The sequence below is a fragment of the Trichogramma pretiosum genome, unplaced genomic scaffold (assembly GCF_000599845.2).
Source record: "Trichogramma pretiosum strain Unisexual culture from Peru unplaced genomic scaffold, Tpre_2.0 scaffold106, whole genome shotgun sequence".
In the NCBI taxonomy this organism is placed as follows: domain Eukaryota; kingdom Metazoa; phylum Arthropoda; class Insecta; order Hymenoptera; family Trichogrammatidae; genus Trichogramma; species Trichogramma pretiosum.
In genome coordinates, this window is record NW_019641619.1 from 261,437 (window position 1) to 277,336 (window position 15,900).

The following is a 15,900-nucleotide window of genomic DNA, read 5'->3' on the forward strand; positions in this document are numbered from 1 at the left end:
ATCTATGGGTCCACCATTGTTAATTCTATGTATAAAAACGGACTTGCTAAAAATTTTCCCAAACATGGCTATTTCCAAATTTTGGCCATATACGCCATCTTTGCCCATGTATAATGCCCAATAATCATCCCGAGATGTTAAATTTTGGTCAATTCCCATGCTGCTGTAAAAAACCCAGTTTTCCATATCTTCGTCCCAATTGTCACGAAATTAAAGATTTTTTCCCTCATTTCGGCATGTCTGTCTGCACAACCCCACTCATTTTCCGCTAAACATCTGAAGAGGCCATTTCTATCACCGTTCATCGTCTTTTCTCGGTACAAATGGTTCTTGTGTACAATTAATTTGTACTCTTGATAAAGGTGTTGGCAAATTTCTATTGGCGCAACAGTTGCAATTACTTTCTGCCGAAATTCATTATCATTGGATTTTTTCAAATTCTCGGCGATCTGAAATGTGTCAAAAAGTTCATATAGACCGAATCTAGTGAAAAAGTACCTTCACATAAAAACAAGCACGTTTATAGATGAAGTAATGTAAACTATTTTGTCTTATAGATTGCAAATATGTATATTGTACATGTTGATATCGTCGCCCCAGCGCAGGAAGGTATCTATTTCCAAGCTGTAGCAAGAAGGATACTTACTCGCACGCAGAGGCAAAAAGGTATCTAACTCGAGCGCAGCGGCAAAAAGGTATCTAATTCGAGCGAGAAGCAAAAAAGTAGCTTATTCAAACGAAGTGGCAAGAAAGTTTTGACGCGCTGAATTTAGGTTGGCAACGCAGTCGTAAATGATGAAATTTTGTTTTGTATTAGAGCAAAAAAGAGGAAAAACATTTGAGCTAGTGTAATGATTTTCATCCATTTGTAATGCGAGCAAACAAATCAATCTCACCGTGATTTCGACTCAATTTGCCACTTATGGAGAACTTTGTATGTTCTGAGAGGAAAGTAGAAGTTATAGGCTTTACATAACTTTGAATTAAATGTTGAATGTTGAATGTTGAAACAAAATTTTATCATTTACGGCTCCGTTGCCAACCTAAATTCAGCGCGTCAAAACTTTCTTGCCACTTCGTTTGCTTCCCGCTCGAATTAGATACCTTTTTGCCGCTGCGCTCGAGATAGATACCTTTTTGCCTCTGCGCGCGAGTAAGTATCCTTCTTGCTACAGCTTAGAAATAGATACCTTCCTGTGCTGGGGCGACGATATGTACTTGTGTACTAAATCTGCACATTGAAAGAGAGTTTGCATGACTAACGCATACAGCGAAAAACTTAGATTTACGGCGACGCGCGACTATTTCCTCGCCTGGTGAGCCACGTTTTTCGCTACTTAATTGTTTATAACTTTTAAACCGTTCGAGTCTCCACCTTCAAATTTCGCACAGACTTTCGTTATTAGATTATCTTTCGATCACAATAACTACAGACAAAATCGAAAGGGATATACTTATCGACAAATCAAGTCAACTTCCCCGATGTCTTTTTCCCCGAAAGCACAACCCCCGAATTTTTTTTTAATTTTATTTTATTGTTTTATATTACAATACATAATTAATCTAGAGAAATGTTTTTGCGTATCAAGTGCAAGTAATCGAGCACACGTGGAAAACCATACGTGTAGTAAGTTTCGACCAAAGCTCTTAAACGATGTTGTACATCAACCCACTTCTTCTTTGGGGCTGATTTTATCCTTCGCTGGTTGCTCAATTCGATCAACCCAAACTCGGTATCTCCTTGCTCCTTTTGGAATTCGCGTATGAGGGAGTAGAGATCTGGATGGCTCGTACCAACTAATAAAAAAAACGATTGTGCCACCCCTCACTATTATACTGATCAGTTCCGTCAAGAAACCACATTTCACTTCGGCTTAAGATCTCCAAATTCCTCTTTGTTGAAAAGAAGACCAGCACTCGGGAACTAAATCTAGACTACGCATAGGCTACGAAATTTAGAGGCTAATTGTTCATTAACAATTGAGAAAAAAAGTGCTCGATCGATATATCGATATATGCTACATGCAGGGTTGTATATTCGGGGAAATGGCATCGGGGAAAGCGGCTTCGGGGATTTCTTTATTCGGGGGAATGGTATTCGGGGGAATGGATTCGGGGGAATGGGCGGTTACCATTTTAAACAGATGATTTGTGTTTGTTTAGGTCAAATAATAAGAAAGTGTGTAACTAAATGAAAAATAATTCACCCCGTAACAATGCTAAGGGCATCGCAGCTAAACATATAAAAATATACTATGCACGTGTGTAACTGTGACAGGAAGAATTGTACTATAGAAATAAATTTTTAAAATTATTTGTCATTTATATAAGTAAATTTATAAATAAATAAAGTACACTCATACAATAAATGTATAATTTATCTGAGTAAATATTTTATTTTTATTTCATGAAAAATCATTATGTTCGGAGAATATTATTCATGAAAGTAAAATTTTATATCAATTGGTCTAGATTTCGTATCGTTGAATTTTCACTTTATTTTTCAAAGAATTATTCAAAAAGTATGAATAGCTGAACTAATTTTAGTAGAAAAATGCTAAGAAAGTATATTGGAATTTTGGTTTCCGAAAAAAATTATTCACCACCAGGTTTTGTTTATTATTGTTTCAAGTTTTCTCGATGGACTTTTTTATCTCCTTATATGAATCACAATGTTCAGTCATTGGGATGGATAATGATTTTGAGTTTCGCCAGTTTAATACTATCAAATATGGTAAATAAATGTATGTAATATACTTCTTAACCCAATAATAGTATTACAATAGAACAAAAATAGAATAGAATAGAATAAAAATAGTATCTTTTTACAAACGTTGAAAATTTTGAATTCCTGATTTGTTTACAAATATTATAAAATTTGAATTTACGCTGAAATTTTAAAATGTTTTCGTTCGCTAGGAGTTTTATTATTTATTTAATTAATTATCTTCTAAATAAACGTGGTAAATATGAATCGGAGTCGTTCTTTAACATTTGGTATCGACTTGAATATATTATTTCATTTGCATTTTGTTCTATGTTTTCGGAATTTTATGTTATTTATGTGTTTTATGAATAGACAATGAAAAACGTTCATAATAATTTTTAGAATAATATATTGTATCTTATTGCTCAATTTTAGGTACTATCAATTGTATATGGTCTTATTGACCAAACTATAAAAGGTCGTGATATCTTTGACGCATGTTACATGTTTTTCTTTTTGATTGGCTTCATGTTGATTTATCTATCTCTCATAAGAGATCGGAATAAGGTATTTATATGAATCGTTCGCATGTGTTTATAAATTCTTTTAATTAATAAATTTACTATGAAAACTGTATCAGGCTGATGAAATTATAAAAAAAATCGAAATTTTGTGGAAAAAATGCGAAAATCGCACAGAGAAGCATATTATCTTAGACCATGCAAAAGTTGGTTTCGTCATATCATTAATTTATGGTGGTTAGTAGTTAATTAAAATAATATTTCTTGCTATCGATTTATATTCCTTACAAATTACAATGATTTGTGCAGAGAGGTAACTCAAGTTTTAATGCATCAATTTTTTGTCCAAAAAGTTTTTGGAGACCTTAACCCTTTAACGCCCGAAGTGACCACTTTTGGACAACATTTATAGCGATGAATTACACCGACTAAAAATTGTTTAAAACTTTCAGTTTCATTTTTGATTTTTGATTTTGGCTGAGAACGTTCAAGAATTTTTAACTCGATAACCATCAACTTTGCGAGAAAAAGTTATAGAACAAAAAGGGTTTAGAATTGATCAAAGAACACTCTTGATTTTTTCAGAATTTGTCGGAACGATTTTTGAATTTTTGAAAAAATGGTGTTATCCAGAAATCCAAAAATCGCTCCAAAAATTCTGCAAAAATCCAGGCATGTTCTTTGATCAATTCTAAACACTTTTTACTCTACAACTTTTTCTTGTAAAGTTGATGGTTATCGAATAAAAATTGTCGAAATAATTTTATGACATACAGGTCTTCGAAAGCCGAATTTATGATCGCCATTTTGAATTTCGTCATTATAACTATTTTACAATAAAGTATACATGCCATTGACCAAATTTATATGCGTGAGACCCACGAGCGAACCTTCTTTCCGTGTTGAATTTTGAGTTGAACGAGATTTTCTTCTCGAAATTTCATGTTTTTTTTTACAAAATTGTTTATAACTTTTTATTGAATGATTTTTTTTTAATTCTGACCCCGGATTCGAAAAGTACATTAAATTTAACGTGAGACCTCATGTCTGAAAAGTTTTTTAAACAATTTTTAGTCAGTGTAATTCATCGCTATAAATGTTGTCCAAAAATGGTCAAAATGGTTAAAAGAGGCGTCCAAAGTTCTTTTTCTTTTTTTTTTAAATAAATTTCTTTAAATAGTTTCGTGAAAAATATCACCCTCCTATTCGGATAGTGATTTTGTGAGTAATTATACAATCTTTTCGTAGGAGTTATGTTGGTTACTGTTTTTTCATATGCGATTGAACCAGTTGTAAAAGTATCAATAACCAAATGGTTATCAGCCAATAACTCGTTTACAGAAAGCACACGTCCTCCCATCTATTTTCCTATCATCCTGAAAAAGTATTATTGGATCAACATATGTTTATACACAATGTTTATTTACATAATTGTTGCAACAATCTGCATGATAAATTACCTTAATATTTACTTCATTAAATATATCGTAGGAATGTTTTCATTTATAGGGTAATTATACTATTACATTTTTTTGAGAAATATTTTTAACATCTACATTATCTTCAAATTAGACACGATATGCTCAATACTTATGAGGAATTAGAATCTAGATCCATATTATTGATAAAAAAACAAAAAATGAAAATAATCTATGAAAATATTCGCATTAACATTCGTAAACACCAAGAAGCTATCGAGTTAAGTGATCTTGTTTTTATTTACATTTGAAAGATAGTTAGAAGGCTATAGCAAAAATCAACTGTTCGACGTGGAGCATGATGTATGATTGACTGAAATTGAATTTATCAATTTCAGACTATTCAAAAGTGTACAACAAATAACTAAAATAAAGTATTTGATAATATTAACATTTATAACCTTGGAATTAAGTTTATCGGGGTTCTGGGTTTGTATTTTTATGAATTAAAATTAATTTTTCAAGATCTAAATGTTATAATTCCTTTATTTCTGAAAAACTATTGTTAAAAAAATTCAAAGACATGATATTTTAGTTTGTGGTTGTATTCTCGTACGATAAAATGTACGCTTTGGAATTGGCCGTAACAATGATGACAATTGTAACTATTCTATTGTACATGATTTATTCAAGCCAAGATTTGATAGATGCCGGCGAAAAATTAAATAGGGATTGGTAATTGGATCACATAATTAAATATAACACAATATCTACACAAAACTATATTCAGAATACTTTTTTCCAGTTACCACGCCAAATGGTACTTATTTTCGGTAAAAGAAAGGCGTTTGATTCTACTAATGATTCTCCGAACTGCGAATTACTGCACGCTGACGGCCGGTCCTATGATTCCTATGAATTATGAGACTTCTGCCACTGTGAGTTATTGGAAATGAGTGAAATAATTTTATTATTTTAGAGTCAATATTTCAGATAGATGATTTATTTTGTAGATTTTAAAAATGGTACTATCATATTTGACGGCGTTTCGGCGTATTTTGGAAAATATGTAATAATTTTTCGATGGTTTCAAAGCAATTCAATATGCTTTAAGAGTCTCATACTAAATATTGATTAAATATATACACTTGTTTTAATATTGATACCACAATTTTGACGTATACTAATCAAAAGTGTTCGTTTTTTCAAACATGTTATGGTCACATTTTTTCTATTTAATTTCCATTTCTAGTGTCCGCCATCTAGTGTCAAACGTTTGAGTTATTAATTTCGCCTTCAAAGTAGTTGAAAACTGGTCTAACTCTTTTAAATAAACTTTAAACGGTTATTTTTCATTAATATAGAACGAGCTTAATATGCTGCAATATAAGACATTTTTAATTGTACTTTTTTTCGTCTGACCATACGACCATTATTAATATTGCACATTTATACCAAGGTTTACAAATAATGTTTTACTCGCCAATTTCTTCATAATAAAATATCAGTTCAATCAATACGACAAATTTTAATTTTTGTTCCTCGTCAATATATTCATATTTGGTAATCTAGCATTCAGCCGCGAAAAGAGCAGCTACGCCGAAATCCTCATTAGGCTGAGGGCAATGTAAATGTTGTGCGACCAAGCCGCTGCTACCTGTTTTTTACTTCCTGATTAAATTCTGGTTAATACAAAACCTTTCATAACGTATTCTTTACTATAATGATAATAAGAGTGATTTTTCAAAGTAGTTACCTGGTCAAACAACAAATGAAACAAAAAATACACGAAATTCATCGCTTGCAAATTCACGCGTACGTGAACCGAAGACGAAAAAACAGAAAAGAAAACAGAAAAAGTGAAAGTGAGAACGAAATCCGAAATTGCACTTTCATTGGCAGGACGACGCGATTTAGCGCATCACGTTTTGTGCCTCAAGAGCATGTGTGTGTGTGTGTGTGCTGCGTCTGATTTCTTACCCCCACTACACGTGATTGGAAAAAAAATACAGACAGGGGCTCGCGTGCTTTCTTTTTGACTTCAAAGAAAGAGAGAGAGAGAAAAGACAAGTGCCATCGCGTAAGCTTCGATTGCTACACAGGCGTTATTGTGTGCCGCATGCACATTATATGCACTATAGGGCAATCGATGCTCTTGCCATTCGTAATTATTATTAAAAAGAAGTATTTTACTTATCGTCACGTGCGATCAATAACGACGACGACAACGTTGAAATGATTTTTCCATTTTGACATCCAATGCCATTAATTTAGCACCGAAGTGTCTGGATAGACTTAGGTATTGCACGCGGAAGTTGGGAAAACTTCACTCGATCGCAACGAAATCAGGGGCAAATTAGTTGGATACATGCCATGTATCGATTTTATAAAAGCTGCCATACACACATATATTCCCTCGTGTATGCAGTGTGCCGGCTCGAATTATCTCTCTCGCGCTCTTTTCTTCTTGCACAACCGGACAATGATCGACCGAGCATGTGTGCGGCTATGATAATGAGAAAAGAGAATGCCACGTAATAATATATAGAAAGTTTCTTTGGCTCGGTCGCGATCGAGAGTGAGGACCCGCATGTGTATTGCATTAAAAGCTTGTGCGCGCCCCCCATTTGATTTCCATTGCAGCGGCTCTCGCGGAGCTGAGAGCAATTTTATAAACGCCGAGATCGGCGGGCGGGCCGGCCCCGTGTGTATACGCGAGGATTGAATGCGGTTACTCCCAAAGCTATACACCCACAATCGCGGCGGTTGTGCGGCACACGCGATATCTGCCGTACCGTCATTTGTACGTGTGTCATTTGTATAAAATGTGCATTATTATATCGTATGCGCTATATAAACGTCGTGTGCTCGTGCTGGATAATACGAGAGTGGCTAATCGGCAATCATTTATGACGTAATTTTCGCATACATATACCTCGAAGTTGGTACACGCGAGGCAGATTTTTATGCTTTTTTTCGCGTGCGCGTTCGCCAATGCATATGCATAATGCTTGTAATAGGCAGAAGCTTTCGCGGTTAGCGCAGCGGCTGTGACGATTTGTCATGCCCGCTAATGATGACTTAACGAGCGACTGTGACGCGGTCGTCTTTACCGATCTTTATGCTCGTGTCGCGCAATTTACAATATACTAATCTTATAAAATTATTATTACAACAATCATATTTATAATTGTTTTTCAGGCGACAAATGGCTGGTAGCCTGCATGGGCTTGCTCCATCTCAACAAGGGCCTGTTTTACCGAGTCGTTCCAGCGGATCAGGGCTTCGGTCCTTTGACGGATATCGACGTCGGCTCGAACTGCAGCAGCGACTACACGGGGGTGTTTCGTTTTCGGCTGTGGTGGTGCGGCGCCTGGGTCGAGGTCCTCGTCGACGATCGTCTGCCCTCGGTACACGGCAGACTGGCCTTCCTGCAGAGTCGACACAGCGATCAGTTCTGGCCGGCGTTGCTCGAGAAGGCATACGCCAAGTAAGTTCATAAGTATAATTTATAATTTCTTAATGTGGCATTATTGTAGTGATCGTTGCGCCACTATGAATTTTCCCCCTTATTAATTTTTTTACGAAATCGTCCACGAGAAAATAGAAAAAGAGACAATGTAACATCGCGACGATTCACGCGCTCGAAACGGAATATAATAGAGAGAAGCTCGAGAGCGATCTCTGCTGCAGTGCAGCGGCACGAGATACACATATATATGAGCGATGAAAAATAATGATATAATAATATCTCGAGTCATAAATATTACAAAAGCGTAGGCCTACACACGTATGTAAGTGCGTCGTCGTCGCGCTCGATCAAGGAAAATCGTAGGTGTCGTCGTCGTCTTCTTCTTCAATATGTGTGCGCTCATACATATATATACACATTATATTCTCCGCAAGTGCAACTCGTCTTATTGTGGACAAACTTTAAAATTATAAATGTGCACTCGAAGTAGAGAAGAGATGAAGAGAGAGAAAAATTCGAAATTATGTGCGCAAAATAGCTTCATTATAAAGCCACAAGCCCGAGCGCGCGATATATATCCAAGTCGCGAATGGAATATACGTATCTCGAAGCGAGTCGATATGCCGTATAGTATGTAATATGTAAGATGCACCGCGAGATCGACCGACCGACCGAGGAGCAGATTGCATAATCGCGAAACGAGAAAATGTATTTATAGATCGTAGAGTTTATCCACCTTCTCGTCCTCGTCGTCGTTGATCCTGCTTGCAAGATACATAGCTGCTGCCGATGCTGCATCCTGTGGGGCGCGTGGGTGCGACTCGATCATGTGTGTGTGTGTAAGTGTGCTGTGTGTATGCCTAGCCGATATCGATCGGTTATAATGCCACGCGGCTATATAGAAAAGGATATAACATCGCGGGGTGTACAGTACAGGACTCGATTTTCTTATCCGCGACTTCGGCGTCCACCGCTGCGAACGATATATCCTTATAATATATTTTTTTTCTGCAGACTAATCGCCTCGAAGGCCAAAACGCTTCTTTTTTTTTCGCTGCTACGACGCACACACGTGCCCTTGGTTTTTCGCAGGCAGCTCGTAAAGATGCTCCGGCTTCTTCTTTTTCTTCGTCTTCTTATCCTTCTTCGTTTTGGCCGAGCTTGAAAAATAATAGTCACGCGAGAGAGGACGAAGGGGGTATACTATAATCACGATTTACGATCGTTTTATGCAAAATCATTATCGCCCCGCGCGGATTTATTTATTGTATACGAGCGATTCTTTATCGCGTCGATATAACTAACAGGTGTTAATTTCGGGCACGATCGGCTTTTGCGAACGAGCATGATTTATCGCTTCGAACGTCAATCCTGCTATATTTTGCATAAAGAAAGGAGAAAAAAATATCGTATCTTAATACAGTCTCTGGTGCTACAACATTTTTTTCTGCAATCGATTGAAACGTTAAGGATTTATCTCAACGGTCGCTTTCCGTAACAAATTTTTCTTACCGGATTCCAAGTACGTGACTCCGATATTGTGTGCGTCGATCCCCGCCTAATAGCTTCGAAACTATTCTCATTGAAATTCCGAAACTCTCGCCGGCGTTTAGTTATACAAAGTACATATTTACTGCCACGCGGCTTTTTTCTGCGTCTCGAGCTGCTCGCTCGTTCGATAATCGCGCACGGCATTTTTCAAGTTTAACTATACGCGCGCGTCGATACGTAAACACCGCGATCGAGTGCAGTAGCTGCCAATGTCATTCCGAGCGCGTCTCGCTCGCTTACGAGGCATATAAATCGTTATTTTATATATACATATAGACAGCTGTGCGTGTACCTGTATGAAAGAAAAGAGACCGGCCTCTCGCGCCATGGCATTCGGTGAAAGCTCATCTGTAATACTCGCGGCGCGCGTGTACGTACCGCCGATGGTCCGATGCCACTGCTGCTGCTACGGCTGCTGCTGCTGCTACGATACTAATACGGCAGCGCACGCGAGTTCGTGTCCACTTGGAAAATTTTAAACGAAACGATTTTCACTTCGACGACGGCATGCCAGTATAGAGTCCTAATCGTAATGCGCCTGCCAATATACGAGTGAACAACTTTCCACGAGGCTTGAATGAGCGAGTAGTGCTCCGAGGCTGCGCTAATGGATTTTTTATTGATCAATCGGTTTTAAGGAATCGAGCTTGAAAAAAGACGCGCGAGACATCGATAGAATCGTAATTTGATGTACTGCGCTTAATACTTTGTTACTAACTGCACGATTTTCAAAAATACGCACGTGCCTATATATCTAATCTCGAGCTTGCGCGCACACATTATATTCAATCTAAAACAATTTACAATCCACTTTCGCATTTCACTCACATTTATGCGGCTTGAGCGTGACACCTCGCGTGCTCGTATATCCGAAATAAAAAGAAGAAGAAAAAGATCGCAAAAATTAACATGCATTTCCCGCGCGTATCGCGATTAATATTAATAGTCGAGACTAGTAAATATACATACAGAAACACGAACGAGACCTCGCGAGAGCCGGGGCGACTCATTAATATGAATAAATACGCGCGCGATATATTAATTGCTGCTACCGTGCATATTGCTGTATTTATTGTGCACACCTGTTGAATATATACACCCGATTTATATTATATTAAATGTGTATCGATTTCTGCATCTTGCATTTCTATGTTTGCACACACACACACACACACACACACACACACACACTTCATAAGCCCAGCTGACCGATAGTATAACACTGCACACGGTGCACACAGCCGCCGTAGAGCCGCATGTTTTCGATCGTGCGCCAAAAACTTTCTATTTCGTCGATACGTATACAACACCGATTCGGACGGAGAAAGAAGCATTTTTTTTTTAAACTTTAGCGTGTTATATGTGGGCACTGTATCGAGAGAGAGACGCAGGTTTAACGAGACCAAAAAGCTAAATCTCCGCGTGCTGCAACTGGGTCAAAGACACGTTTGTGCGTATATAAGAGCTCTACAAGTGCACGAGTCTTGTTGTTTCTCTGGTTTTTTTTCCTCGGCGCAACCATTCGAACGGATCGTAAAATATTCATTCGTTACAGATTTACCGCACACGCGGCGGGCACGACGGTTATACAACGAATGAATATTCATTCAACTTGGCCGCGCGCGCGAGTGATACACATTATATGTATGCGTATTCACCGATTATTAAATGCACTCGAACTTAATGTACTGCGTTCGGCCATTAAAAATCTCTCGAGGATCGTCAATTTCGTAATAATAAATTTTCTATTAAGCTGCAATTTCAAGTCTTTTTTTCAAGTAAATCGCGCGAAATTAGTATAGATCGCAGCCTGCACACACGCATTACTATATCGGAAACCAATATTAATAAACGTTGGATTTTTTTTCCCATACAAGTGTAAATTGACTTTCGTTGCGTGGCCGAAAGCCACGCGAGCACGACATTAATTGCACTATACGGTACTGCGTACGGCTAATAGGGTACGCGTAATCGGGGGGATATATTACTGTATAAAAACACTTAATTTCACTTTTCCCTAAATGTTATGAAAGTTAATATACGCGAACCGGCGGTGGCGAGCTAATGCCTGCATACATACATACAGCTTTGTGCACGTATAGGAAGTTTCCACGCGCTAGCCTATAGGCACGCGGCGGGCATGTATGATAATTCTTATCATTTTCTCGGCATATACGGCAGTTCTTCGAGCGAAAACTCGTTAATATTTAGGGGGTTCTTTTTTTTTAAATAATACAGCATACAACTCGAGTGAGCGAGAGAAAATGTGCGTGCGTGTAGTACTCGAGAATTAGCATAAATATGTGTGTCTTTACACGCGATAAGGCGCACAAGCGTATGATATACATTAACCAATGCAGAATTGATGGACCTCAGAAGCTTCCTTAATCTTCGATTTAACCCCCCTTCTATACTTATAGACTTTTCTCGACTTTGCTCGTGGCTGCTGCGAGAAGAGAAGGACTTTCACTTATGGTCTCGAGTCTCGTTTAAATCCGATCCCCCATACATGCATGCTTGCGCCTTACTGCGACAGGCCATGACGAACAATGCTCGAGATCGTGTGCACATGCGATGTATCGAGGAGGACAGCTCGCGGAGGAGTTCATTGAACTCCCTCTCGATCGGTTGCCAATCGACATTATATACGATGAACGAAATGAGAAAAAAAAATTCGCGGTTCGGTTGGCGGTCATTTTGTGGTTTTATTTCGATCGTCGTAATGTTGAGCAAGGAAGATTTCGTACTTCGACGAGCGTCGATTCGCCCTTGCTGATATAATAAATGTATGAATGCCGATTTATTCGATAATGTTGGACGCAAGTGCGTAAGATTGATTATAAAGAATATTTAACGATACCCTAGCGGAAAATTCTTAACATTTTACGATTAGGTTTTGGCGAACCGAAAAATTTCTTGGGCGAGAGAAGGTCCTTTAGAACTGGAAACATTCAAATATGACTTGTAACGATGTTACGTCGGCCAACTCAGAGTCCGACGGTGATTTTCCCTCCACTTTTTTCCTCAATTGGACTAGAAGGTCAATAAATAGTCCCCGAGATTCCGAGCTTGAGAGCTGTTTCTTGAAGAGGACTTGGCTGGCCTATTACTCGTCTATCCTCGCTTTGTTTGATCCGTATAACCCAGATTGTAGATACTGTTGAGACTCCAACCGTATTATAAAACTGATTTATAGAATTTTTTTGTCTTTGCCACTTGCAGATTTACACGGAAAAAGTACGTTGCCATCTAGCGGCGGAAGCTCGAAGTTGTATCATTGTAATTAAAATGGTTTAAGACGATAAAATATTTATCATTTTCAGGTCATTGAAAGTGCTCCTAGTATTTTTAACAAGATTAAAACAGAAATTAATGGTTGCGTATTTGAAAAAATAGTATACAGTCGTCTTTTGGCCATTAGACCACTATTCATGTTGAGAATTTCGACCAAGGTATAGACGACACGTACGAGTTGGAGGGCTGCTGCATACGATCTCATTCCTGAATTCATGATACACAAACAGATCGCAACACATCGCGTTCTATAAATATAATACATATTTCTACATCTTCCATGCTTTCCCAGCGAGAGCTTTTATATTTATTTTGCAAATTAGACACGCGGGTACTCGAGGCGTTCTCCGCATTTTCAAGATAGCCCCGACCAGCGCAGCCGACATACACAGTACGCAGTTGGACGAAAAATCGTAAACAGAGTGCAAAAACTCGAGCGCGAGATAATTATCTCCCTCGACTATGCGTGTGTACATGTTTACGTCTAATGCGCTCGTGGTGCGCGAATCTCTCTCCCTTTTTTTTTTTTTGTATTTTATCCAAATGTACCTATACCAACTACAATCGTATAGCGAGCAGGTCTGATGAATTCCTCGATAACATCTATCCCGCACAATAAGAGAGAGAGAATAAAAGATCAGCTCGCGGTATCTCACTCACTCTCTCTCTGTCTCGGCGCGCGCGGCTCTTAATGCGGAAGCTCATCCTTCCATCTATTTCTCGCGTACGCCGCCGCGTCTTAACGGCCTTCCATTAATCAAAGCGCCTCGAGTAGTACAGTACCATACTGAAATTTTACGCATTGCACGCGGAGCTCTCTCGCGCATATATAGTGATAAATGATAAACAGCGCCCGAGCACACACATACACAAACACGGGCGTCGCAATTATAAAAGCAGCCAGCACACAAGCTCGATGTTCCCGCGCGCCGCAGTCTAATCAGCTGAGCGCCAGTATTCTCAATTTTTAACGATCTATTGATGAATATACGAAAGAATCGTTATAAAGCCTTTACGATCACACCCGCCCGCGTACTACGTAATTTATTTTCTAAAATATATAACTCTTCCTTGGTATACGAGATCGGCAGCAATATACATATCACTGAATTTTTTTTCCGGATCATTCATTCTCCTTCTTTCCCCCCTTCGTTAAGTCAAGCTCTCTCTCGCTCGCTCCTTGCGAAGCTGCACACACGTACTTTAAATCACTCCGACGTGTATATACAGCGATCATACAAGTTGAGAGTTAGGCAATTTATACACGTGTGTGTGTGTGTGTGTGTGTGTGTGTGTGTGTGTGTGTGTGTGTGTGTGTGTAAGATCACCGGATCATAAAATCATCCGCTTTTTGCTCCTTACACACGGAGACGCGGCGCGTCTCGTTAATCCACCCGGCAGCAGCTATGGCAGCGATCGTTAATTTTCATCATTTTTCTCGCTCTACAAATCAATGCTCGCGCAGCACCCAGCTTGCGCGCAGGTGTGTCTCTCGCGGAACATGGGTTCACCGCGCGAGAGATAGAAAAATATAAAACAACTTCCATTTTCACTTTTAAACGCCGAGCGCATTGATCCACGAGCTTCGTTATAGTGCACAAAGCTCGCCGTTTTTAGCATCCGAATTGATTTTCCGGGACAGACGCGGTAATTGACGGGTTAAAACTCGCTCGCTGCGCGTTAGTTACGGTTATTGGACCCGCGCGGGAGCAGCGAGATCGGTATTATAGACCTTGCCGATCTATATGGCGATTGTCCCGCGTAGAAAAAAAAATGAAGGAAAAGTGTAGGAAAAAAAAGTGTAGGAAAAGTGTAGGAATAGATTCGGAGATACACTTTTGCTACACTTTTTTCTCGCATTGATAATCGTAAAATTCTACGATTACTTCGAGGATGTCGAATCGTTCATGCTCGATTGGTGCCCCACGCCATGGTAGTCGAGAGCCAGGACGTAATATTGCCCTAGAGGACGACTTTCTCGAGGAAGTCGACGGGGTTTTACTCGTTCAGAGCACCACGTCGTGCTAGACGGGTACCAGGTGGAAATATTGTACTTTTGGACGATTTTCTCGAAGAAGTCGACCGGGTTTTACCCTTTCTCAGCACCACGTCACCCTAGTCACGAACCAGGTGGAAATCTTGTACTTTTAGACGACTTCCTCGAGGAAGTCTACCGCGTTTTACCCGTTCAGAGCACCACGTCGCGCTAGACGGGTACTAGGTGGAAATATTGTACTTTTGGACGATTTTCTCGAGAAAGTCGACGGGGTTTTACCCGTTCAGAGCACCACGTCAAACTCGATGTGTACCAGGTGAAAATCTTGTACTCATGGTCGATTTTACTCAAATTTTCAAATAAAAATCTCCAGCGAGATCGACGTAATTAAAACAATAAATTTATATTTTTCTTACATTTCTAGTGAAATAAATTATTTATAAATCTGTCATTACTTTTAGCAAAAATTTTTTTTTTCATCGTACATGATTTTTGTTAAAACTTCCATTTCTATCAAATTGATCGGCTCAGCTATATATGATGAATCTAATGTTTGTATGAAAAAACAAACATATTAATATTTATAAATATTCATAAATATTACTTGAAAACCACATTGTGTAATTGCATGAAAAATTGTATTTGTCAGGGAAATCAACACGCTGTTATAAAGAGAATTAACATTTTAGAAAATGTCCTTCAAAACAAATTAGATAGAATAAACAAAACCTATATTTATTAATGTAAAAGATTTACAATGAGTTTGTTTTTTTATACAAACATTAGATTCATCTTATAGAGCTGAGCCGATCAATTTAATAGAAATGGAAGTTTTAACCAAAATCATGTACGATAAAAAATAAAATTTTGCTGAAAGTAATGACAGATTTATGAAAAATTCATTTCACAAGTAATGTAAGAAAAATATACATGTATTGTTT

General features: G+C 38.3%; 1 protein-coding gene across 1 annotated transcript in view; it reads left to right on the forward strand.

Moving 5' to 3' along the window:
- The window catches only part of LOC106657043 (calpain-C), a 70,051-nt gene that overhangs the window by 42,226 nt on the left and 11,925 nt on the right, over nucleotides 1-15,900 (forward strand). The window contains exon 4 of the mRNA XM_014378289.2: nucleotides 7,848-8,136. Within this exon, the coding sequence (XP_014233775.1) occupies nucleotides 7,848-8,136 (289 nt within the window). The remainder of the gene's footprint in view (nucleotides 1-7,847; nucleotides 8,137-15,900) is intronic.